The sequence below is a fragment of the Cherax quadricarinatus genome, chromosome 79, assembly GCF_038502225.1.
Source record: "Cherax quadricarinatus isolate ZL_2023a chromosome 79, ASM3850222v1, whole genome shotgun sequence".
Taxonomy (NCBI): Eukaryota; Metazoa; Arthropoda; class Malacostraca; order Decapoda; family Parastacidae; genus Cherax; species Cherax quadricarinatus.
In genome coordinates this window covers 906,758-934,567 of record NC_091370.1, presented here as the reverse complement: position 1 = coordinate 934,567, position 27,810 = coordinate 906,758, and the positions used below count along the sequence as shown (strand labels likewise).

Below are 27,810 nucleotides of genomic sequence, written 5' to 3'. Positions count from 1 at the left end.
TTATTTCCATTGGGGTCCTTAATTTTGTCTCCCAGGATGCAACCCACACCAGTCGACTAACACCCAGGTGAACAGGGAAAAATGCCTGGAACTAGTGCTCATATTGGTGAATTTAAAGCCAGCAAAGGTTGGTTTGAGAGATTTAACCCTTTCAGGGTCCAAGGCCAAAATCTGAAGTCACGCACCAGTGTCCAAGAAATTTTGAAAAAAAAAAAAATTATTTTTCTTACAGAATTAAAGAGCATATTTTTGTGAAGGTAATAAAACAAAAAAAATTAGAATCTGATCAGTACTTACCGAGATACAGTGCCGAGAAGTTTGTAGAAAATGATGTGGTGGCGGCAACATCGACGAATTCCACATACGCGTATTATATTATTTTGTTGTTTTAGTTGTTTTTTCTTTTCTTTTCCAATTTTTTTTCTATTCCTACTAACATTTGGGGCCTGAGAGACCAATACTGTATATAATTGATATATATATACTCACTGTATTGAACACAATAACCGCACTAAAGTTATTATCATATTATTGTTTACCACTGTTGTTTATTACAATAAACATGCACAAATATTGTATAATACTAATGTTCTATCATATATTTACATATTTACAATCACTGGACATGGTTTTAGAACTGCTGGAGCTTGTGGAACTCCTTGAAACAAGGCACCATGCACAGAGGCACCTTACATTTCTCACACATAAACCGAGTGTCTTTGCGTCTTTGTTGCCGTCGTTTTGTTTGTGCACAGACAATGCATCTCTTCTGAGCAAATTTCTTTTGAGTTGAAGGAAGCTGTATTATGAAATGATCACCTTCTCTCCTCAAACGCTTGGGTATATTGTGATGAATTTGAGGACCATGTTGTATTGCAGGTGTTGTTAGGTACCTGGTACTTCATTATGAGTTGTCTGACAATAGACAAACAAAATTCACCATACGGTGGTCTGTTACCAGTCTTTATTTGGTACATATTATATGCATTCAGCATTGAAATGTCCATGAGATGGAAGAAAAGTTTCATGTACCACTTGTAACTCTTACGAACACAGTCAACAAAACCAATCTGCATGTCACACTTGTCAACCAAGCGCATGTTTTGTGTATAATCAATCACTGTCACTGGTTTTCGAATACGTTCATTAGTCACTCGATCAACTTTGCCACTGTCTTGCATTTCATTATGGTGAATGGTTGTCAACAATGTGACATCTCGTTTGTCATGCCACCGTAATGCCATGATGTCATTGACAGTAAACACCTGCACGTCATCACCACGAACACCTGCGTTGAGCCTGGGCATATGTTTACGATTAGAACGCACTGTGCCACACACATCTGTCTTGTTCACTCGCATGAAATCACTGAGTAATGGGCTTGTGTACCAGTTATCGGTATATAATGTATGGCCCTTACCAAGATAAGGTGCCATCATGTTTCTCACTACGTCACCTGATATACCCAATAACATCTTGGTATCTTTCAATGTTTTACTACCCGTGTATACAACAATATCCAACACCAGGCCACTGTCACAATCACAGAGTACAAACAATTTTATACCAAAGCGGTTCCTCTTGCTCGGTATATACTGCTTGAATGACAGTCTACCTTTGAACAAAATCAAAGACTCGTCAATTACAAGATTCTTGAATGGATAAAAGTATATCCTGAACTTTTGTTTGAGATACATGAAAACATTTCTAATCTTGTATAACCTGTCACTTCTGTCAGGCCTGGTTTTGTCAGAGAAGTGCAACATACGTAACAGTAAGATAAACCTGTTCACTGGTATTATTTCACTGAAGGATGGGGTACAAATTAGCCGATCTGTGGACCAGTATGCTTTTATATTATGCTTATAGACGTGAGGCATAAGCATTATTGTTGCAAAAAGCAAATACATTTCTGCAACAGTCGTCTCTTTCCACCTGTGTAGTCTTGACTGTGGTGATAAGATCGTATTTGCCATGGTGTACTGAAAATACTTATTACTTTCCCTGACAATAATTTCCATCAATGGCTGGTCAAAGAATAATTCAAAGAATTCCAGTTCATTGGCCGTGGTTCCAAGGGGACAGGTAGATAGAATTCCACTTTTGAGAGTCATCAAAGTGGTGAGGGCTGGGAACAAAATTGGGATTTTGCTGCCAATCCCAGATACGGTTTGCTGGTGGATACTGGACATCATAGGCTGGTTGTACGGGTGGTTGTGGCGGGCTGGTGGGTGACGCTCCGCTTTGTCCTTGAACTGACGAGTCAGCAGCATGGGTCCCCGCGTGGCACAGTGAGTCACGCATGGCGGTGCCACTACCACCACCAGCCCCACTAACACCATCCACTGATGCTTGTGGCCCATCCATGCCAAGTGTAGCCACATCATCCTCACTATCACTACCTAAAACGGGTGTAGGGCCACGGGATGTACTCCGTCCCCTGGGCACAGCATAGGGTACACTACCCGAGCACATGCGGCGGCGAACATACCGACGCTTCACTGGTGAATATGTTTCCTCACTATCACTACTCGAATGATCGTCGAGCGCAATAAAATCACAATCCACGTCAGAATCATCGTCATTACTGAAGTCAGAGGCCAGGCCACGGGAAAATATTAGTTTTCTCTTACGTTTAGGAACACCCGACCGTGAGTCACGAGTGCCCACACCAGAGGTAGAAGGTCGAGGATCGTCGGGGTTTTCTGCACCATTATCGATATCCTGGTCATTATTTTCGGTCACTAACTTATCAAAGCCGTAGAATTCGTCTTCATTTCCACTTCCATCAGTGTCAGAACTATCAGACAGGAAGAGGAGAGTCCCAATTTTCCGGGGAGTGAGAGCTGACTTGCGACGAGGCATGGTGAACAAGGGTGACTGAGCCGGCGTTCCCACAATGCTATGCAGGCGCCTAGATTTTTTGTTTATGGCGCACACCCATGGCGCAGACCCATTCTCTCACATGTAGGCCTATGAGCGCTTTCGCGCTAAATTTGACGGCGCTAGAATTTTGGCGTAGATCTATGGTTTGGACACTCACCGACCAGCCGTAGATCTATGGGACGGACCCTGAAAGGGTTAAGAATCGTAGTGGCATACACAGTGTGATAAGGCTTGTTCTGGAAGAAAATGCCAAACAGGACCTACAGTACTCAGGAGGAAAAGGCACTCCCAGGACACAGTGTCTCATCAGTCATTGCTACATCTTCAATAAAGGTAAGTGTCATTTATTCTTCATTTAGTAGAGTAGTACATGCACAATATATATTGTGCATGTACTACTCTACTGTTGTGCATGTATCCTTCTCTTTGTGTGTAGGAAAATGTATATTTCATGTGGTAAAATTTTTTTTTCATACTTTTGGGTGTCTTGCACGGATTAATTTGATTTCCATTATTTCTTATGGGGAAAATTCATTCGCATAACGATAATTTCGCATAACAATGAGCTCTCTTGCACGGATTAATATCGCTATGCGGGGGTCCACTGTATAAAGTTCAGGAAAACTGGATAGCCAGACTTGTCCTGGAGATTAGAAGTACAGTGTCTACACTCTGAAGGAGAGGTGAGGATGTGCAGTTTAAAGGGTCATATGAGCTGTAACATCAGCATACTACTGGCATGACAGCAATTGAGTGAACAGCAGTGAATCTATTTCCTCTTGGGAGAGGGGGTCATCTTGCCTTGGTGGAAGGTATTCAGACTCAATTCAAGGAACGAGCACAGATCCAATTCCCTAGATCACCCTTGAGGGTGTGGGAGATGGCACCTGTTAAAAAAATATAACGTGTGTCTTACTCATCCACTTGTCTGTATTTATACCTTTTATTTTATGGCAATAGAAATGTATTGTGCAAAAAGTACTGGATACATTTATTCAACTAGTACTCTTATTTTCCAATCACATCAATTCAGGTACTGTATTAGCATTAATAAAACAAGGGGGAGGTAGATGTAAAAAATAATTTATTGAAGTGTTGTTTACTTGATAAAAAAATTTATAGGTCTACAATAAATAAAATAATGAAGTAGATTATATATATAAAATGTTTGCTAATATCATTTTACCCTTCTTAACATAGCACACTTGAGATTATTGTCTGAAGCCAATTTTAAACAAAATTGTGCAACATGAGAAGATAATTTAAATACCTCTCTACCACCTCACAGCAAACACAAACTGAAGTATCTCTTTTTACATCATTCAAGACTTTTGATTCCTGGAATTAAACCCACTCCAGCACTTTCTTGTATGAAATATGATTGTTCCAATTCTCCAACCCCTCAAGGAAGGTTCCTTGATGTTGGTGAGGGGCTCTTGATTTAGGGAATTGGATCTGTGCTCCAGTTCCCCAAATTAAGCCTGAATGCCTTCCACATCCCCCCCCAGGCGCTGTATAATCCTCCGGGTTTAGCGCTTCCCCCTTGATTGTAATAATAATAATCCAATTCTCCAAACACTGAATGACTCCTGTCTGTTTAATGCTTCCTCATGAAAATCTCTGAGGCCTAGATGCATGTAATAAAACTTTCAGGAAACTATTGCCATTAAACTTTACTGTTACTGTCTAGGAATTTTAAAGTATTCATACATCTATATATGCACCTATTAATAAACAACTTGCTAAATTTAGTGCATAATTACAGTACTTCCATTAAGAAATAAAACAGATATTACATTGAGAAATCATAGTTTATTCAGAGGAGCCTAACTTATGAACATCAGTTACCAATATCTACCTTACAAAAAATTGCTTTGTGAATGCTAATTTACAATTATGAGTACATGTAAAATTATTATTATAATCAAAAAGAAGCGCTAAACCACAAGGGCTATACAGCGCAGTACAGTGGACCCCCGCATAGCGAACTTAATCCGTGCAAGAGGGCTGGTCGTTATGCGAAATGTTCGCTATGCGAATTAATTTTCCCCATAAGAAATAATGGAAATAAAATTAATCCGTGCAAGACACCCAAAAGTATGAAAAAAAAAATTTTTTACCACAAAAAAATGTTAATTTTAGTACACACAAACTGAAAAAGGCATGCACAATTACATGACACTTACGTTTATTGAAGATCTGGTGATGATTGATGGGATGGGAGGAGGGGAGAGAGAGTGTTAGTGTTTAGAAGGGGAATCCCCTTCCATTAACACTTGAGGAGGCAAGTCCTTTTCCGGGGTTACTTCCCTTCTTCTTTTAATGCCACTAGGACCAGCTTCAGAGTCACTGGACTTCTTTCTGTCCATAGAGCTCTGTACCTCCCGTTCCTTTACGATTTGTCTAAAATGGGCCATAACATTGTCATTGAAATAGTCACCAGCACGCCTTGCAACAGCTGTGTCAGGGTGATTTTCATCCATAAAGGTTTGCAGTTCAACCCACTGTGCACACATTTCCTTAATTTTTGAAGTAGGCACAATGGATTCCACAACTGGCATAGGCTTCTCAGGGTTAGCCCCAAACCCTTCAAAATCTTTCTTAATTTCCATACTAATTCTCACCCTTTTTACCACAGGGTTGGCACTAGAAGCTTTCTTGGGGCCCATGGTCACTTATTTTCAACAAACAGAACCGAAAACACTGTAATAATACGAAATATTCCGAGTGTATGCTTGAATGTTACCGCGGAGGCTAGCTGGTAAACAATGGGACAGGCGGCACATGTGAGGCTGGCTGAGGCCGCACATTGGACGCGTCTCGGACGAAGTTCGCTGAGCGGGTTTTTGTCTACTATGCGGGGCAAAATTTTAGCGATCAAAGCGTTCGCTATGCGGAATGTTCGCTATGCAAGGCGTTCGCTATGCGGGGGTCCACTGTACGTGTAAAAGAACCATCCAGTACTGCCATTTTCTACAGAAAAATTCATTTCATTTTGAAAACTTAAAAGTAGGAACACCTGCAATGCAATCCGTTTAAAGGCTGAGGATTCTTTGCATAGTGTACAGTACAGTGGAACCTCGGTTTTCAACGACTTTTTTCGTCAAAATTTTGTCCCAGTTTTTGTTCATCACCTCGGTTTTCATTGAGTTGACAATGGTCCGCCATACCAAATGTGGCATCCCACGCATTCTGAGTCAGTCTGGCTTTGTTTCAGGGTGGTAGAGATAACTTCTACCCTCCTTGCCATCTTCCATACACCAACAAGAGTCTTCAATAAAGGTAAAAGTGATGTTAAATGTTCATTAGTCCTTTATATTTATTTCTCATTGTTTTCTGTATGTAAAACTATATTCTCTATAAAATGTATCTTTTTGTTAATACTTTTGGGTGTCTGGAACAGATTAATTGGATTTTCATTATTTATGGGAAATATTGCTTCAGACTTTCTGGAACAAATTAATGACAAAAACCAAGGTTCCACTGTATATACTTTGCAGCTGCTTCATAAATGAAATAATAAAAAAATAGCAGCCTGTTAATGTTGTGAGTGCAAGGATAAATAACCAATAAGTTGCACTGCCTGTGCTTCAACCTGCAAACAAGTTATTTATAACATGGAACAAAAAATGGCAGGCCTGTCCCTACAACTTATTGTTTCAATCATGGTATTGTGCCTTTTTACTCTTCATTACACAATTTGGTGAGTTTCATGGAACTTATTTGTTCAAAGAAAACACTACAAAAGGATGGTCGTGTATACAGATTAAGGATCAGCATTTGCAAAACAATCAATTACTAATGGACTTTTTTGTAAGTAGAGGTTAGTAGCTCAGCAGTTCTTAAGTTGGGAATCATCTGTGTTACTAAAGCAAGATGCTATACATTTATTTGTATTTAAGAAATTTTTCTGTCACAAATCTTCACTTTAAATATAAACATCAATAATGTTCATACCACCACATGTTCAATGGTTTAAAAAACAAAGACTTCTGCAACACATTTTTGAAAATCTAATTAATAACCACTATGGGAAGTGTTAATAGATGAACAATGGCAATGATTAATAGTACACCAATGGAGGAAGAAGTAACAGAGATGCAATAATGGTAAACACATGGAACTGCTATAATTTAGACAAATGAGACAACTGTACAAAAAGAAAATGACAGCTAACTTTTGTAAAGATACAATAGCATAAGTGTCTCCTCATATGTTCATTTTCCACATTTACATAAAATTTTGTGTTCACATTATCTTGGCCACCTAGGTATGTCAAATTGTAGTCCCCACTTTTCCTTGCTTTGAAAAAGTAAATTCAAAATTATTTTGATTGCAATCCAAACAAAAGCTACCTTATCAGGAAGCAGCCAACCCAAAAACTTCAGTTTCCAACTTATGAATGACTTGCATTTCTGGCATTATAACTTAGGTACTAACAAGTCATTTAAAATCACAAACCTAGTGTACTAGAGAAAATTTTAGTACAGTACCAAAGATAGTAGTGTTCAAAATAACTGCAAACTGGCATTCACGCAGACTTTTTCTTAGTGTTACTGTATGTCCTTAAGACCTTGTTTGTAACCTGTGTCCTCATAAACCACAAACACCCTGTATTATATGTGAGTTACGATGACTTTCTGGCAAGAGAAATTCAATGACTATCCTGTATTCACATGCTGACATATTGATACACAAAAGTGTAAACAAGCTGGTCAATGGCACAATGAGCTCACTCATCTGGAGAAAATAGAACAGATATTGAAATATACAGTAGTCATTTAAATTTCTCTTACTCAATGTGAGCTCATTTATGCTATTTTCATGCATCTTCTTTATCTTTACTGACCTATCTCTATTGGCAACTTTCTTCTCTTAGGAAGATGGTTGTACGTAGTCTGTTCTCCATACATACACAGTATGCAAAACAACCACAGGGGGAGTTGAATGATAGCTCAACACATCTTCAGGACCTTACAATGTTGCAAAAATGAGTAGGAAGTCCAGGTTCATTTATTCAGGGGAAAGGCTCTAGCCAGAGCCCTTTCTCTAAACAAATATACCTGGACTTCCTACTCATTTCTGCAACACTGAATACTCTTAAAGATGTCAATTGCAACATGAAAGGCCTAGAGCTATAATTCAACTCTCCCTATGGCTGTTTTGCATCTTGCAGTGCTTGTTTGTGATTAATGCCCCTCATGGAAGGTTCCTTGATGTTGGTGAGGGGCTCTTGATTTAGGGAATTGGATCTGTGCTCCAGTTCCCCGAATTAAGCCTGAATGCCTTCCACATCCCCCCCTCCCCTGGGCGCTGTATAATCCTATGGGTTTAGCGCTTCCCCCTTGATTATAATAATAATAATGTGATTAATGCACATATACAGTATGTTGACCAAGCCACAATGCCTTGGTTGGAGCCATTCACAACTACTGTAACCCTCTTGACTTGATAACTGTCAAAGACAAGCTAAAATGTCATCTAGTTTCATCTCAGATTTGTTTAATGTATGCTGTTGATTGCTGCAATGCTGTTGCTAATATATTTTTTATAAATATTTACTCAGGTTTGGCATATATTTTTCTGCCCAGTACTTTAGAGTAATTCCGAGAAGTACTAATTTGTGCATTATGAAATGCCTAAATGAATAACTAAACATCCTTGTATGTTAAAATAAAGATACATCCTCATCTATAATGTAGGATCAGATGAATATTTAATCCTTAACAATGTGAAAAATATATTTGCCAAATTGAAAATAATAGGGAATTTGAAAAAAAGAAAAACAAATTTTTGCTATTATCACAAAATTACATAATCATAAAAACACCCAACTGCAGAGCTTTAGAATTTATTGACCTACAAACATTATGAGATTGAGCCGAGTTCTGAAGTGACTAGTTATATATCTTTCTGGCTTGGAACCACACACCAGAGAATTAACATGAGCACTGAGAGTTCACATCTTCAGCCTCATCATCCTCGTTCATTAGGAGCCTCTTTGAACGTCCCCGCCTACCTGGCAAGCGACTGGAATCAACAGCCACTTCCATGCGTTTCATAACAGCATCAAGCAGTTGGTTGACAGCAGTTTCAACATTTTGCCCCGTTGCAGCAGAAGTCTCTATGTAGGCAAATCTGTGTGATGGCAAAGACTTTCTCTAAATGTAAAGTCCATACATTCTGGAAAGACAGCTTAACAATGAATGATGGTGAATGTTTGGGTCACATTTTTCTGTGAAATGGATGATGTTAAAATAATAATAAACAGATATTAAGGATAAGATGTCTAGAGTCAATAAAGCTTTGTAAGGAAAACTTGTGATATGATCATAAAGTCTAATAATCACTTTACTTTTATTAAAGATTTTCTTACTACGAACCTGTATAATTCTCTTCTACCCTTTTATTAAAGATTTTCTTACTACGAACCTGTATAATTCTCTTCTACCCTGCAGCTAAAGTAACAATGATTCAAAACTGCTAATAATATCTGAGGAAACAAGAAATGTTAGATAACAGCTTAGCTCTAAATGATCTCGAGTTGTGTGTTTTCAGATGAACTCTATGCTCACGACTATTAACCCGTCAACTGTCCAAATGTAGAGGTCAATTTTCTGTGTGTAATAAGATAAAAAAAAAAAGTTAGGGTCAGTGTTCACCGAGATACAAGACCGTGAAGTTGGTGCTGGATGCTCACCTGAACGCAACATGGAGTACTGCTGTTTGCAGAAATGTTGTCAATATACCTTTTTTCTTGTTTTTTTTTTAATTTAGTATATAATTTTTATGTTCTCATAATTAAGAATTGTAGTAGTTCTTGTGATTTCATCGCCAATGTTTATTTCAACACTAATATTAGGCTCTGAAACTGTACTCAGTCACAAACACACTGACATGTGAACATTTTCACCTGCCCTGGTCACATACTATTGTCTAGAAATATATACAAAGTATTTATAGGTCCAAGCAATGTTTTACACATGCTGAACTATATATGAAACTCCTTGAGGCATGATGCAAGACAAGTGTCACTCCACTGCTGACAGTGCAGCAGTGGGGTGACATTTGATGATCGTGCACTGCCTTGGCTTTATTTGCTTTCACTGTTACACATAATCATGATGCAGAGTCGTCCCATCCGATTCTTGAACAAGTGAAAATGCGTATTACTTGTCAGTCATGCTTATTATGCCTTAGATCTACAAACACAGTACACCACTTTGTCTGAATATTTTTTGGCTATCCTAGGTAATTTACACTATGTATTTATGTGTACCTGTGAGACAGAGACAGCCAATGTCAATCAGCCAGCTGGCTTGCCTGCTGAACACATATTACACATGTTCCAAAATTTCTCTCTCTACTTAGGGCCTAGGTTATAGGATATTCTGGGAGGATGACACTACCAGTGGTATCAGAATTGAGAAGATGTTGCACATGGGTTATTATCAATTTTTTTATATATATCCTCAACCACTTGTGGCCATATCCATCTCAAAGTCACTAAACTCAGGGTTAACATCACTTTCCTCTTAAAAGGGAAGTGTTAATATGACATAACATCAATGAATCCCTAGTTTTTGCCACGCTGTTTGCTCTAGCTGGCGGTCAATTGAACTGGTGGTCCCAGATTTTTTTAATACAGCCTCTCCTCACTTAACGACGGAGTTTCGTTCCTAAGACCACATCGGTAAACTAATTCATCGCATACTATAATTCAATTCAAATATTTATTTCCCTGTAAAGCTTACAATGTGTGTGGTTTACATGTTATAAGATTTTAAATACAAAGATGGCCACTCATGCCTAGGCACTTAAGGCAGACTAACACTAATTTTTACGCTATATTGATATAAGTTATATTTGAGCAGTACATTTGAACATATCAGATACATTCCCAGTTAGGTACAGTAGACCGTTATTTAGCACGGTAGTTATGTTCCTGAAAATGCCGTGTTAGGTAAAATCGTGTTAGATGAACAGAAGAACTTATGGGAAAAATAGGGTTACATTCCTGGGAGCCCCCAAAAACCCAAACAACTTTTTTTAGGCCTCTACATCTTACAAAAATAAAAGTGAATATGTAATTGTTGTGATGTATTATGTTGTTTTTACTGCTTAAGACTACAAATGTAACAGAAATAATAGTATTTCTTACCATAAATTGTGGGTGGCGGTGTTTGTGGATGATTGTGAAGAGAGTGGAGAGTTATGCTGTGGTCCTACTGGGCTGAGGTGGATGGTAGAGGTTCTGGTACTCAAGTCGATGGTTGTACTGGAGTGTCTAAGTCAGTCGAGTCAAATCACTGAGTAAGTCAGCGAAGTCATTCAGTAAGTCAGTCAAGTCAGTCAGCCACACAGACTCATCTTTACCTCTTTTCCTGTGTACAAAGTAACACTTCATTACGGCTACAGGTCATCTCTTGTCTAATATCTTTGTTTCTTTGTTAATTCTAAGACTTAAATGCTTATACTTTTTCTTGTCACTTTCAGCAACACTGGTATGGCTACTGGGTGTCATGATTCCCTGGCAGATACAAGATATAGTAATTAAAATATAACACAATTCACAAACACAACTAGCTTGTAACAGAGACAGACTGAACACACATGAAATACGAATGCTGGGATGGTGGGGTGGTGTAGGGGATGGTGGGAGGGCTCCCCCGCTGCTCCACAACAAGGCGGCCACTTGAGCAAAAGAGAATTTTTTTTTTCTTTCCCACAAACTGAACAGTGTTAAATTAATTTTATGATGTGTTACGTAAAATTGTGCCGCAATTCTTCAATCATGCAATACCTGAATCGTGCTAAATGAATGTCTACTGTACATACATAATTAGGTTTAAAGTAGGTAGTACAATTTATTTATTATTAATTTGAACATGATACAGAAAAGTACAAAGGAATACAGTTATTAAAGTGCAACATGCCAAAGCCCCTTGTATGCAGAGCATTATGGGCAGGCTTAAAATTAACTTAAGATTAATTAAGCAATGATATATTCAGTGGTAAAAATATTATTGTAAACAGATAACAATTTAGCACAAATGAGTATTACAAAGACAGGTCATATGGTCATTTACTGTGTTGCTGAGCATTCAGTAGAATGGAGTAATCTGTTAGGTAATGTAATTAAAAAATAACAAAGTTTGATTGGGTCACAGGTTAGACATTTATGAGATACAATAATGAGAAATATTTATGAGATACAATTATTCAGTACTTATTTATTTAGTTGTGGGTGAGTAAGTGATTTTTGAGAAGAAACTTGAATTTATAAACAGTGTTTCTTTTATATTCACAGGTAATGAATTCCAGATTTTACGGCCTTTTATGTGCATTGAGTTTTTGCATAGCGTGAGATGGACACAAGGAACATCAAAGAGTGATCTGTGCCTTGTGTTATGGTCATGTGTTCTGTTGAGGTTGGTAAGGAGACGTTTGAGGGGAGGGTTTATATCCGAGTTAAGTGTTCTATGTATGTAGTAGGTGCAGTAATAAGTATGGATGTTTTGTATGGTGAGTAGGTTTAGAGTTTTGAATATTGGTGGAGTGTGCTGCCTGCAGTAGGAATTTGTTATCATTCTGACTGCAGCCTTTTGTTGGGTAATTAGTGGTCTGAGATGGTTTATTGTTATTGAGCCCCATGCACAAATTCCATAGGTGAGATAGGGGTAAATAAGGGAGTGATATAGAGCCAGGAGGGCTGACTGTGGAACATAGTACCGTATCTTTGATAGTATGCCTACAGACTTGGAAATTTCTTTGGAAATTTGTTGTATGTGTGTTTGAAATTTGAGTCTATTATCAAGGTGGATTCCTAAGAATTTTCCCTCTGTGAGTTTTGTGATAGGTGATCCATTTATCATTATGTTAAGAGGGACATCTGTAGCTCTGTTACCAAACTGAATGAAGTAGGTTTTGTCAATGTTTAGAGTGAGTTTGTTAGTCCTCATCCAGGTAGATATTTTCTGCAATTCGGTATTTACAGTATTGGCTAGCGTGACTGGGCTCGGGTGAGAAAAGACGTATGTAGTGTCATCTGCAAATAGTGTGGGTTTGAGTAGTTGCGATGCATTTGGTAGGTCATTTATGTATATGAGAAAGAGAAGAGGGCCTAAGACACTTCCCTGTGGGACACCAACTGTACTTGGCTGTGCAGAAGAGTTTGCCCCATTTGTGTACACATATTGGCTTCTGTTGCTGAGGTATGACTTGAGGTAGTTGAGGGAGTGCCCTCTTATACCATAGTGCGACAATTTTATGTGGAGCAAGTCATGGTCAACTGTATCAAAACCTTTACGTAAGTCAATGAAGATCCCCAGTGGGACTTCTTTTTTCTCTATTGCAGTGTATATATGTTCTAGCATGTGTATAATAGCATCATTAGTATTTTTATTAGGCCTGAACCCAAACTGATAGGGGTTGATTATGTTGTGGGAGATGAGGTAGGAATAGATTCGCTTATGAATTAATTTTTCGAAGATTTTAGAGAGAGGGTGTAAGTTGGATATTGGCCTATAGTTATTCAAGTCTGTTTGGTCTCCTCCTTCATGGATCGGGGTGACCCTTGCTATTTTGAGAACTGTAGGGAAGGTAGAGGATTCAATGGATTTGTTAAAGAGTGTTGCAATGATTGGTGATAGCACTTGCGACGCTTTTTTGTATATAAAGGGTGGTAAAGTATTTAAATCTCCTGTCTTGTTTTTTAGTACAGGGAATTTAGTAATGCTATGAGGTCATCGTAATGTTTGCTTAAAGATCTGATATTGTAGTTAACGACAGTTATGTTGTTGTTGGCTCTGAGAAGTGCCTTTGATTGTTCTGCTGTGTAGTAATTACAGTTACTGTTTGATTCATTTAAGTCATTCAATAAGAGGTTGGTATCAGGATCAATGCTTGTTATCATATGTATAGTTAGAATTAAGTATAAGACAAAGTAAATATTCTAAAGCTATAAAATAGCACCTGAATTATTTTAACAAATGTAAAAATTTGAGCTAAGGTAGTTCTTTAAAGCTAAAATAAAGGAGACAATATAAAGGGACTAAAAAAATTTGTGGTGAACAAATAAAGTGGTAATCAAATAAATGAGCTAGGGAATATAATGGCAAAATAGTGAACTTATTACACTTTAGCACCTGAGAATAGCACCTTGATTATTTTAACAATTGTGAATACAGGAAGGCCCCGCTTTACGGCGTTTCACTTTACGGCGTTCCGCTAATACGGTCATTTCAAATTATGACCAAAACTCACTATATGGCTCCCCCCACCTGACTTTCTAATACGGTCACCGCGCCCCACCTTGTTTGTTTACATTCTTCGTGAGCTCAGTAAGCACTAAGTCTCTCCATTTTGTCTGGAAACTCCAAAATTTCAAATGTTTTTAAAAGTTATTTCATATTTTATATATACTCTGATAATTATACTTATGTATACCTGTAATTAAATAAACTTACATACTGTGCTGGCATGCAGGTACACATTAAAATCAGTAAGAGTGTCTTATGTCTCCAGACGTCATATTAGTAATGATAATAATAATCATCGTCTCATTTAAATGTCGTATATTACGTTAAATACACATTTTCATTAATCCATCTATGATATTTTTTCAAAATTATATAATAAACACGATACATAACATAAATATGAGATGTGGTAGCAGACGTCTTGCACAAGTGACGCCGTATTAGAAATGCTAATAATAATAATAATAATAATAATCACCGAGTCTCATTAAATGTTGTATATTACGTTAATATACACATTTTCATTAATCCATCCATGATATTTTTTTCAAAATTATATAATAAACACGATACATAACATAAAAAGATGATAAATACACCCTACAATAGAATAAATAAACATAAATATGAGATGTGGTAGCCAGATAACTTGTACAAGTGATGCCAAGAATAACATTTTCTCTAATCTAACATAAGAGAAAATGTGTTACTGGGGGTAACTGTAGAAAATTATTCCTTTCGTATGTATGTAAGTTAGTTTATTCAGGTATACACAAATACAGTTACATAGATTATCATACATAACAACATATGTGTAGAGAACCTAGGATAACCCAAAAAAGTCAGAGTGACTTATTTCCATTGCCTTCACTCAGAGCATCATTTCTTCTCAAAATGATGTTACATGAGAATGGGAGTGTTCTTCTTTATTTATTCTACCGTATCAATGTAGAGACAACCTGTACACAATGTAACTTGTACACAAACCAGACGTGTACACTTCGTTTACAAAACTTACCTTCGCCTGGTTTGTTTACATAACTCTGCGCCTGTCCTCTCTCATGCACTCATTCTTTCTCTCTCTCATTTATTCGTTTTATCTCATTTACTTACTCCTGACCCTACATTAAGACTACAAATATTTTAAGGTAAGTAATGAGTGAACTGTATATACATTTTATCGCTCTGGGATGCTTAAATATCATGGAATATATGTGTGGGTGGGTTGGCCTGGTATGGTAGCCCAGCTGACTACCATACATACCACACTTGATTTTTTACAATAAATACTACTCATCTCACCCTATATTTTAAGGTAAGTAATGAGTGAACTGTATATACATTTTATTGCTCTGGGATGCTTAAATATCATAGAATTGTATGTGTGGGTGGGGTGGCCTGGTATGGTAGCCTGGCTGACTACCATACATACCACACTTGATTTCTTACAATAAATACTACTTGTCTCACCCTAGATTAAGACTATAAATATTTTAAGGTAAGTAATGAGTGCACTATGTGTGTATTGTACTTTTTATTGTTTTTTTGATGCCTGGTTCTATTGCTAACTTAATATATGTTAGTGTAAACTTGTTATCTAGTGTTTGTATGCATTTGTAAGTGGAAAAAAAGGGTGTTCCACTTTACGGCGGTTTCCGCTTTACGGCGGTAGCCTGGAACCTAACCAGCCGTATAAGTGGGGCCTTCCTGTATATGAACTAAGGTAATCAAATAAATGAGCTTGGGAATATAATGGCAAAATGGTGAACTTATTACATTTTATCACCTGAGAATAGCACCTTGATTATTTTAACAATTGTGAATATATGAACTAATGTTGTTATATAAAGCTAAAATAAAGGAGAAAATATGTAAGGGACTAAATTAAATAATGGTAAACAAAGTTAAATTGACAGATAGTCACTATGATATAATATTGATTTAGGAGTAAGATCTGATTTGTTATATATAATAAGTTGAGCAATTTATTGTACTATAAAAAGTAAAAATAATGAGGTAGTTGGTAGTAGCTAACAAAATATAATTTTGAGCCTTGAACAATAATGTAATTGAAATATACACTAATTGCACACACAATATAGTCACTAAGATATGAAAATAATCTGAGAGTAGGATTTGCCTTATAGCATCAAGTTTGAGCAATTAATATCACTATAGGAATATTATTTGAGATAGTTGATACTAGCTAGTGAGGGATGGTTCAAGGTATTGCACAGTAGTGTAGTGGGAACATACACTAGTTTGTTATTTGTAGTTTAGGAGAAAAGGGAAAATTAGGTATGATTATAAGAGAATTTTAACACTGCTTAAGTAGGAAAGAAAAAGGTAATACAGATATTATTTAAGAGTAAGTATCCTTTTAACAAATAATAATTTGTGAATTGGGAATCAAGGAAGGTAACACAAATTGGGTCACACAAAGAACTGTGTGGGACATCTGGGATAATGAGGTAGTAAATGCTGTCTAGGTGGTGATAATACAGGGATTAGTTCAATATTTTTTTACTATTTATTAACACACTGGCCGATTCCCAACAAGGCAGGATGGCCCGAAAAAGAAAAACTTTCACCATCATTCACTCCATCACTGTCTTGCCAGAAGGGTGCTATACACTGCAGTTTTTAAACTGCAACATTAACACCCCTCCTTCAGAGTGCAGGCACTGTACTTCCCATCTCCAGGACTCAAGTCCGGCCTGCCGGTTTCCCTGAATCCCTTCATAAATGTTACTTTGCTCACACTCCAACAGCACGTCAAGTATTAAAAACCATTTGTCTCCATTCACTCATCAAACACGCTCACGCATGCCCGCTGGAAGTCCAAGCCCCTCGCACATAAAACCTACTTTACCCCCTCCCTCCAACCTTTCCTAGGCCGACCCCTACCCCGCCTTCCTTCCACTACAGACTGATACACTCTTGAAGTCATTCTGTTTCGCTCCATTCTCTCTACATGTCCGAACCACCTCAACAACCCTTCCTCAGCCCTCTGGACAACAGTTTTGGTAATCCCGCACCTCCTCCTAACTTCCAAACTACGAATTCTCTGCATTATATTCACACCACACGTTGCCCTCAGACATGACATCTCCACTGCCTCCAGCCTTCTCCTCGCTGCAACATTCATCACCCATGCTTCACACCCATATAAGAGCGTTGGTAAAACTATACTCTCATACATTCCCCTCTTTGCCTCCAAGGACAAAGTTCTTTGTCTCCACAGACTCCTAAGTGCACCGCTCACCCTTTTCCCCTCATCAATTCTATGATTCACCTCATCTTTCATAGACCCATCCGCTGACACGTCCACTCCCAAATATCTGAATACATTCACCTCCTCCATACTCTCTCCCTCCAATCTGATATCCAATCTTTCATCACCTAATCTTTTTGTTATCCTCATAACCTTACTCTTTCCTGTATTCACTTTTAATTTTCTTCTTTTGCATACCTTACCAAATTCATCCACCAACCTCTGCAACTTCTCTTCAGAATCTCCCAAGAGCACAGTGTCATCAGCAAAGAGCAACTGTGACAACTCCCACTTTATGTGTGATTCTTTATCTTTTAACTCCACGCCTCTTGCCAAGACCCTCGCATTTACTTCTCTTACAACCCCATCTATAAATATATTAAACAACCACGGTGACATCACACATCCTTGTCTAAGGCCTACTTTTACTGGGAAATAATCTCCCTCTTTCCTACATACTCTAACTTGGGCCTCACTATCCTCGTAAAAACTCTTCACTGCTTTCAGTAACCTACCTCCTACACTATACACCTGCAACATCTGCCACATTGCCCCCCTATCCACCCTGTCATACACCTTTTCCAAATCCATAAATGCCACAAAAACCTCTTTAGCCTTATCTAAATACTGTTCACTTATATGTTTCACTGTAAACACCTGGTCCACACACCCCCTACCTTTCCTAAAGTCTCCTTGTTCATCTGCTATCCTATTCTCCGTCTTACTCTTAATTCTTTCAATAATAACTCTACCATACACTTTACCAGGTATACTCCCCCTATAATTTTTGCACTCTCTTTTGCCCCCTTTGCCTTTATACAAAGGAACTATGCATGCTCTCTGCCAATCCCTAGGTACCTTACCCTCTTCCATACATTTATTAAATAATTGCACCAACCACTCCAAAACTATATCCCCACCTGCTTTTAACATTTCTATCTTTATCCCATCAATCCCGGCTGCCTTACCCCCTTTCATTTTGCCTACTGTCTCACGAACAACTGGCTCTTCCTCACTCCTACAAGATGTTATTCCTCCTTGCCCTATACACGAAATCACAGCTTCCCAATCTTCATCAACATTTAACAATTCCTCAAAATATTCCCTCCATCTTCCTCTAACTCTCCATTTAATAACTCTCCTCTCCTATTTTTAACTGACAAATCCATTTGCTCTCTAGGCTTCCTTAACTTGTTAATCTCACTCCAAAACTTTTTCTTATTTTCAACAAAATTTGTTGATAACATCTCACCCACTCTCTCATTTGCTCTCTTTTTACATTGCTTCACCACTCTCTTAACCTCTCTCTTTTTCTCCATATACTCTTCCCTCCTTGCATCACTTCTACTTTGTAAAAACTTCTCATATGCTAACATTTTCTCCCTTACTACTCTCTTTACATCATCATTCCACCAATAGCTCCTCTTCCCTATGTACTCCTTGAATTCATGCACATATTTTTCAGCCACTTTTTGGTCCGAACTGGCAGCCTCACCATGCCTTATCACACTGTGTATGCCAGTACACTTCTTAAATCTCTCAAACCAGCCTTTGCTGGCCTTAAACTCACTCACATCACCACTAGTTGCAGGCAACTTCTTTACCAAATCGCCATGCAACTGCCTAGCCTTTTCACAAATAATCGATGTCATAAGAATATCTCCTACTAATTGTTTCTTGTTTATCCACACCAATAATAACTTCTCAACATCTTCGAGTACTGGTGATCTCATTTTTGTCAGCATATTTACCCCCTCTGCAACAACAGCTTCCTTGATTTCCTTTTTCTTGGCCACGATGGAAGATATGGCTGTACGGGATTTGTTATACATCCTGGCCAGTTCACCACACGTACGCCACTTTCATATTGTTCAATGATGTTTTTCTTAAATTCAATCGTATTTCTCACCTTCTTTACCAAAGGCTTGGCACTAGAAGCTTTCTTTGGAGCCATGGTAGCTTATTTAGCACTTGCAAGCACTAAAATGAATGGAATATTATGAAATATTTCGTATGAACATGTGAGGGGGCCGTTGCTCATTGGTAAACAATGGCACACCGGCTGGGAAGGGAGGCCGAGGCGGCTCAGAGCGTGAGTATGCGTCCAGGACGAAAGACGATTAGCGAGTCAACGGACAATTTGCGAGCCAATGTTTGGACGAAATAACGCAACGATTTCCGAAAAGGACGACTATCAAGCCAGACGATTATTGAGGGACCACTGTACGCTGGTAAGTGAGGAGAGGCTCTATTCAAGTTTGGGATTTTGCTTGCTAGCTATGTTCCTACAGTAAAGAAAAAGACATTAAATTTAATGGCAGTGTCTGTCGGCTGGATGAGAGGTTCCTCTGGTTTAGTTAAGTTAACCCTTTGAGTGTTGAGACCCCTGCTCACAAATTTGCTCACAGTGTTGAAGAATTTAAAAAAAAAATTATTTTTTTCTTATGAAATGATTATCTTTTTCTGAAGGTAATGAAACCAAAAGTTCAAAATTTGATGGAAAACTCGAGGAATTACATTCGCATGAAGTTAACGGGCCCGGCAATGTTTATGCATCAGAGATTTTGCCCACTTTGAGCCCTATTTTGGGCCACTTCTTTGTTCCACTCGACCAAACTCATAGCTATTTCGCTAGAATTCCTTTTATTCTACTGAGTACAAGAAACTGCCAATTTATCTATTTCAACTAACACAAAACAGTGATCAGAAATTACTAATTTGGCCAATTTCACACAAAATTCAAGAAAGGCCAATTTCAAAAGAGGGGCCAGAAAAAGCAATGTAGACATTCCTGGCACTAAAATAACATTTTCTCTGTTCATTGGTCACATCTCCAGACCCCTCTTATATTACACTTGCTTTTCATTTTGAATTTTTATTCACACAAAAAAATAGATGATTAGCTGTTATTCATACTACTGCAAAGTTGTAATAATTGTATAAATAATATCAGAACATTCATGAATGCATATTAGAGCCACCAGTTGATGTGTATTGGATGCATGATGTGTTTTGTTTACTCTTGAACATCATCAAAAATCTAATACTTCTGCTTCTTTGAGCTCAATTTCAAGCTACTTTTACTCAGTAAACCATTCAAAATCACCTCTATTTCTGTAATACAGATCCACCATCACAAATCCAGCAATCAGTTATTCAGTTCCTTCAGTTATTCGGCACTAATTTTGGCTACCATAATTTCAAATTTCCAGGGTCGCCACACCAACCTGCTGGTACTGTTTGGTGGCGCTACTTGCTGCATGAGTCATTCCAATTTCTTTTTCTCCATTTATTGTTTTAACCTGCTTACTTTTAGCCCTAGCCATTGTTCCAATGAATAAAAGAAATGCTTCTCATTATGTAAAGCACCTACACAGTACATTATCCATTAAAGATAAGGTGGCTTTGAAGCCACTGTTGGTTGTCATGAGCTCAGTCTCATGAAGCAGGAGAATATGCTTTATTATTACGCTAATATCAACACTACAGCTTATTTGCCTATCACAATTGATCTATGACATAAGAAACAATATAAATAACATAAAACATGTTAAATACTCCAGAATGAATAATATTTCGCATAACACCGAGCAGTTCGACAAAGTTATGAAGAGGATATGGTAAACAAATACCATTCTCCTATCCCTGTCTTGGGGGCTTATATTAGAGAAAACGGAGTATAGCACAGGGCTAACTCTGATATACACTCGTACTCCACCATAAACATGAAACAAAAAAGTTATTTTCTCTCTATAGATTATCACACATAGCAGCATATGTGTAGAGAACCTAGGATAACCCCAAAAAAGTCAACGTGGCTTATTTTTAGTACCTGGCTTGGGTTAGCCATATATGATTTTTGGTAAATATTTGATTCCCAGCCAGGGTAGAAACATTAGGTGTGTTTCTTTACACCTGTTGTCTATGTTTACCCATCAGTAAATGGGTACCTGGGTGTTAGTCGACACTCCAAACACATCATCGTAAGACACAGTCGCTTCTCACCTCAAGAAGTGTTCCTTCGATCCCCGTCGGGGAGGGGAACCTATAGTCATCGTACCAGCGCCTGACTTACTCCTTCATGATGCTTGCAAACCGTGTAAGGATCAAACCCAACAGTGGAGTAATAAATGACTCTACTAAACTTGCCCTTGCTGCCGCTGTAAAGACTTGCCTACAAGTTAAATTTACAGCCATCCACTCGACGAAAGACTCATTCATTGCCGTCTGTACTGACGATTATGAAGCCACAAAGCTGATCGCCGACACTTTTATGAAAACCCTCAGAGTCCGACAGTTCACCATCTCCCCTTCACCTTTTTTGCTGGCGAAACGTTCCGTTTTCGTCAAACGGCTGGACAAACTCGTCACTTCTTTATCGACTGAGGATCTCAAGACCTCTATCAAGGAACAAAATACCTGGGCGTCGATTGAACTTATCACCAAAATCCCCAACGCCTCTACAATGATCAAGCTAACCTTCTCCAACATCGAGATGGCTACTAGAGCACTGTCTGACAGCCTAGCTATCTCCTACTATCATATCCATCCAAGTCACATAGAACCCGAACGTTTCGCCCACATCTCGCCATGCTGGACCTGCTACTCCTATCACCACTCAACGCCTGACTGTCCTCTGAAAGGGAAGAAGTACTGCACAAACTGCGGTAAAGACGACCATGACTTCAAGGAATGTTCTACTACCACTACCTCTCCTACCTGCCTCAACTGCAAGGGTACTCACCACACCCTTGCAGCAAAATGCCCTCTACGTAAAGAAGTCCTGTCTAAGAAAATCATTGAAGAAACCAAGAAGAGCAACCCTAAATCGCCAACATTGCAAAAATTCAATCAGATACCACCGAACTCCTTCAAGCTACACAACAATCGTCTCCACCCAGCCAGTCCCTCTCTGCTCTTCCTGACGCTGCTCCATCCAAGGTGCTATACTGTATGATGTATGCACACCTTACTAATGCTGCAAACCCTGGCTCATTCAACACAACAATCAATGAACTGTTTCGCCTAAACAACATGCCAAACTTCAACTTTCCAGACTCGCCACCATCACAAGACCTCCTCAAGCTAATTCCAGACATTGTTAACTTCACCTCAACCCCTGGTCCTACTCGTATATCTGACCAAGACTCTACTCCAGAACCAACACCACTGTCTACTGCCACCTCTCACCACCCACCACCAGCCCAACAAATCACGACCGACCAACACTCCCTGCCTCCTCTCAACACAGTCACAGAAGACGAAATAGTACCAGAACATTATGAACCCTCGGACAACGACGAAGTAATAGTCGAAGAAGAAACCACAGGCAACCGTTACCTAAGCCAAGCCTTTAATGGGTCTCTAACCTTCTACACCACCCCCAACCTCCCAACCGAAATGAGCGCAGCTGATATGCTCCACTTAATGAAAGAAGGAGCTGTTAAGTACACCTGCACCAAACCTCACCAAATTCCTTTTGAAAACGCATTATCTTACCTCGTGGCGAATCTGAACTGCTCCAACCTCAGAATGCAACTATTCCACATGTCCAAGAGAGACTTCAAAAGACTCAAGAGTGGCTCCATCACCAGCGAAGTGTAGCCAAACACACAACACCCTTCCCAACACCTGACGTCCAAACCAGCTCTTCACCTCAGCCTGAAGCATATCAGTCGGCGAGCACTGACTGCAGTCTGCTCTCTCCTCTGTTCCTCAACATGCCCTCTCTACACTGCCTCGCAGTGCCACGCAGCTGGGTTTAGCCCTGGCTCTTTCATCTACAACTCAAGACCTTCTTCTCACGACTGTTCATCGTCTGTCCACACTTCCCCACTCACCCACCGGAGTCGCAACAGAAGAGCCTGCTATGTGTGTTCTCAATGTCTGTCCCACGATCGACTTAGCTGCTGGGTTAAGCCCTGGCTCTATTTCTACAACTAAGAACACTCCTCTCCAGCACTATTCTTCGTCTGTCCCGTCTTCCCCGCTCATCCCATTTGGGATCTTACCTGAACTTTCGTTCGTTCGTAGTGTGGGTGCTATCCTGGGACACTGACCTAATTTTCTTGAAATACTCAGCATAACAAGTGCCTTTCTATACAGTAGTATGTCACTGATGTCAGCTAGGCCTGTATACCTTGTACATGTACGTGTAGTAAATAAAGATATTATTATTATTATTATTATTATTATTATTATTATTATTATTATTATTATTATTATATTATTATTATTATTATTATTATTATATTATTATATTATTATTATTATTTTCTCAGTTGTTTGTTGGGTTATCTTATTCAAACTTGGGCAATGTATGATGGAAAGATACTTCTTCATGTACACCAAAAATGAAAGAAATCAGACCATAAATAGCGGAGTTCACTTCTCAGCCATTAGCGGCCGTTTAACGGTATATTTTTGTATGGTTGTTATGGTTATATTCTCATTTTTTCGGTCTTATTTGATAGAATGAAAGATATATTACAGAAATAGATATGATTTTGATTGCTTTCATGACGAAAATTTTTTTTTTTTTTTTATTATCACACCGGCCGATTCCCACCAAGGCAGGGTGGCCCGAAAAAGAAAAACTTTCACCATCATTCACTCCATCACTGTCTTGCCAGAAGGGTGCTTTACACTACAGTTTTTAAACTGCAACATTAACACCCCTCCTTCAGAGTGCAGGCACTGTACTTCCCATCTCCAGGACTCAAGTCCGGCCTGCCGGTTTCCCTGAATCCCTTCATAAATGTTACTTTGCTCACACTCCAACAGCACGTCAAGTATTAAAAACCATTTGTCTCCATTCACTCCTATCAAACACGCTCACGCATGCCTGCTGGAAGTCCAAGCCCCTCGCACACAAAACCTCCTTTACCCCCTCCCTCCAACCCTTCCTAGGCCGACCCCTACCCCGCCTTCCTTCCACTACAGACTGATACACTCTTGAAGTCATTCTGTTTCGCTCCATTCTCTCTACATGTCCGAACCACCTCAACAACCCTTCCTCAGCCCTCTGGACAACAGTTTTGGTAATCCCGCACCTCCTCCTAACTTCCAAACTACGAATTCTCTGCATTATATTCACACCACACATTGCCCTCAGACATGACATCTCCACTGCCTCCAGCCTTCTCCTCGCTGCAACATTCATCACCCACGCTTCACACCCATATAAGAGCGTTGGTAAAACTATACTCTCATACATTCCCCTCTTTGCCTCCAAGGACAAAGTTCTTTGTTTCCACAGACTCCTAAGTGCACCACTCACTCTTTTTCCCTCATCAATTCTATGATTCACCTCATCTTTCATAGACCCATCCGCTGACACGTCCACTCCCAAATATCTGAATACGTTCACCTCCTCCATACTCTCTCCCTCCAATCTGATATTCAATCTTTCATCACCTAATCTTTTTGTTATCCTCATAACCTTACTCTTTCCTGTATTCACCTTTAATTTTCTTCTTTTGCACACCCTACCAAATTCATCCACCAATCTCTGCAACTTCTCTTCAGAATCTCCCAAGAGCACAGTGTCATCAGCAAAGAGCAGCTGTGACAACTCCCACTTTGTGTGTGATTCTTTATCTTTTAACTCCACGCCTCTTGCCAAAACCCTCGCATTTACTTCTCTTACAACCCCATCTATAAATATATTAAACAACCACGGTGACATCACACATCCTTGTCTAAGGCCTACTTTTACTGGGAAAAAATTTCCCTCTTTCCTACATACTCTAACTTGAGCCTCACTATCCTCGTAAAAACTCTTCACTGCTTTCAGTAACCTACCTCCTACACCATACACTTGCAACATCTGCCACATTGCCCCCCTATCCACCCTGTCATACGCCTTTTCCAAATCCATAAATGCCACAAAGACCTCTTTAGCCTTATCTAAATACTGTTCACTTATATGTTTCACTGTAAACACCTGGTCCACACACCCCCTACCTTTCCTAAAGCCTCCTTGTTCATCTGCTATCCTATTCTCCGTCTTACTCTTAATTCTTTCAATTATAACTCTACCATACACTTTACCAGGTACACTCAACAGACTTATCCCCCTATAATTTTTGCACTCTCTTTTATCCCCTTTGCCTTTATACAAAGGAACTATGCATGCTCTCTGCCAATCCCTAGGTACCTTACCCTCTTCCATACATTTATTAAATAATTGCACCAACCACTCCAAAACTATATCCCCACCTGCTTTTAACATTTCTATCTTTATCCCATCAATCCCGGCTGCCTTACCCCCTTTCATTTTACCTACTGCCTCACGAACTTCCCCCACACTCACAACTGGCTCTTCCTCACTCCTACAAGATGTTATTCCTCCTTGCCCTATACACGAAATCACAGCTTCCCTATCTTCATCAACATTTAACAATTCCTCAAAATATTCCTTCCATCTTCCCAATACCTCTAACTCTCCATTTAATAACTCTCCTCTCCTATTTTTAACTGACAAATCCATTTGTTCTCTAGGCTTTCTTAACTTGTTAATCTCACTCCAAAACTTTTTCTTATTTTCAACAAAATTTGTTGATAACATCTCACCCACTCTCTCATTTGCTCTCTTTTTACATTGCTTCACCACTCTCTTAACTTCTCTCTTTTTCTCCATATACTCTTCCCTCCTTGCATCACTTCTACTTTGTAAAAACTTCTCATATGCTAACTTTTTCTCCCTTACTACTCTCTTTACATCATCATTCCACCAATCGCTCCTCTTCCCTCCTGCACCCACTTTCCTGTAACCACAAACTTCTGCTGAACACTCTAACACTACATTTTTAAACCTACCCCATACCTCTTCGACCCCATTACCTATGCTCTCATTAGCCCATCTATCCTCCAATAGCTGTTTATATCTTACCCTAACTGCCTCCTCTTTTAGTTTATAAACCTTCACCTCTCTCTTCCCTGATGCTTCTATTCTCCTTGTATCCCATCTACCTTTTACTCTCAGTATAGCTACAACTAGAAAGTGATCTGATATATCTGTGGCCCCTCTATAAACATGTACATCCTGAAGTCTACTCAACAGTCTTTTATCTACCAATACATAATCCAACAAACTACTGTCATTTCGCCCTACATCATATCGTGTATACTTATTTATCCTCTTTTTCTTAAAATATGTATTACCTATAACTAAACCCCTTTCTATACAAAGTTCAATCAAAGGGCTCCCATTATCATTTACACCTGGCACCCCAAACTTACCTACCACACCCTCTCTAAAAGTTTCTCCTACTTTAGCATTCAAGTCCCCTACCACAATTACTCTCTCACTTGGTTCAAAGGCTCCTATACATTCACTTAACATCTCCCAAAATCTCTCTCTCTCCTCTGCATTCCTCTCTTCTCCAGGTGCATACACGCTTATTATGACCCACTTCTCGCATCCAACCTTTACTTTAATCCACATAATTCTTGAATTTACACATTCATATTCTCTTTTCTCCTTCCATAACTGATCATTTAACATTACTGCTACCCCTTCCTTTGCTCTAACTCTCTCAGATACTCCAGATTTAATCCCATTTATTTCCCCCCACTGAAACTCTCCTACCCCCTTCAGCTTTGTTTCGCTTAGGGCATCCAACTTCTTTTCATTCATAACATCAGCAATCATCTGTTTCTTGTCATCCGCACTACATCCACGCACATTTAAGCAACCCAGTTTTATAAAGTTTTTCTTCTTCTCTTTTTTAGTAATTGTATACAGGAGAAGGGGTTACTAGCCCATTGCTCCCGGCATTTTAGTCGCCTCATACGACACGCATGGCTTACGGAGGAAAGATTCTTTTCCACTTCCCCATGGACAATAGAAGAAATAAAAAAGAACAAGAGCTATTTAGAAAAAAGAGAAAAACCTAGATGTATGTATATATATATATGCATGTGCGTGTCTGTGAAGTGTGACCAAAGTGTAAGTAGGACGAAAAGTACCTTGAAATTGCGCTCACAGTAGCGAAAATGTTCTTTTCTTTAGCGAAGCTCAATACCTGTCCAATACCTGTCCGCCTGCCAGTCCAAATTCCAGTACGGAGTCAAGAATGGATTGACATTATTTATACAATTATTACAATAATGCAGTAGTCTGCATAACAGTAAATCTTCTATGTTTTTTTGTGAATAAAAATTCCAAATGGTAAGCAAGAGTAATATAAGAGGGGCCTGTAGCCATGACTAATGAACAGAGAAAATGTTATTTTAGTGCCAGGAATGTCTACATTGTTTATTCTGGACCATATTTTGAAATTGGCATCTGTTGAAATTTGTGTGAAATCGGCCAAATTGCCAATTTCTGACCACTTTATTGGGTAGTTGAAATAAGTGAATGGGCAGTTTCTTGTACTCAGTTGA

General features: G+C 38.9%; 1 protein-coding gene across 5 annotated transcripts in view; it reads right to left on the bottom strand.

Annotated features, from left to right (window-relative positions):
• Positions 1 to 3,951: 3,951 nt before the first annotated feature.
• The window catches only part of LOC128702733 (ras-related protein Rab-27A-like), a 127,201-nt gene continuing 103,342 nt past the window's right edge, over positions 3,952 to 27,810 (bottom strand). For 4 of the 5 annotated variants that reach the window (XM_070101824.1, XM_070101820.1, XM_070101823.1 and 1 more), the window contains 2 exons: positions 8,265 to 9,024; positions 3,952 to 8,084 (listed from right to left, as the gene is read on the bottom strand). In XM_070101824.1, coding sequence (XP_069957925.1) covers positions 8,826 to 9,024 — 199 coding nt within the window. In that variant the 3' untranslated portion in view covers positions 3,952 to 8,084; positions 8,265 to 8,825. Of the gene's footprint in view, positions 9,025 to 27,810 lie in introns of all 5 variants that reach the window. The other variant, XM_070101821.1, reaches the window with a different exon arrangement.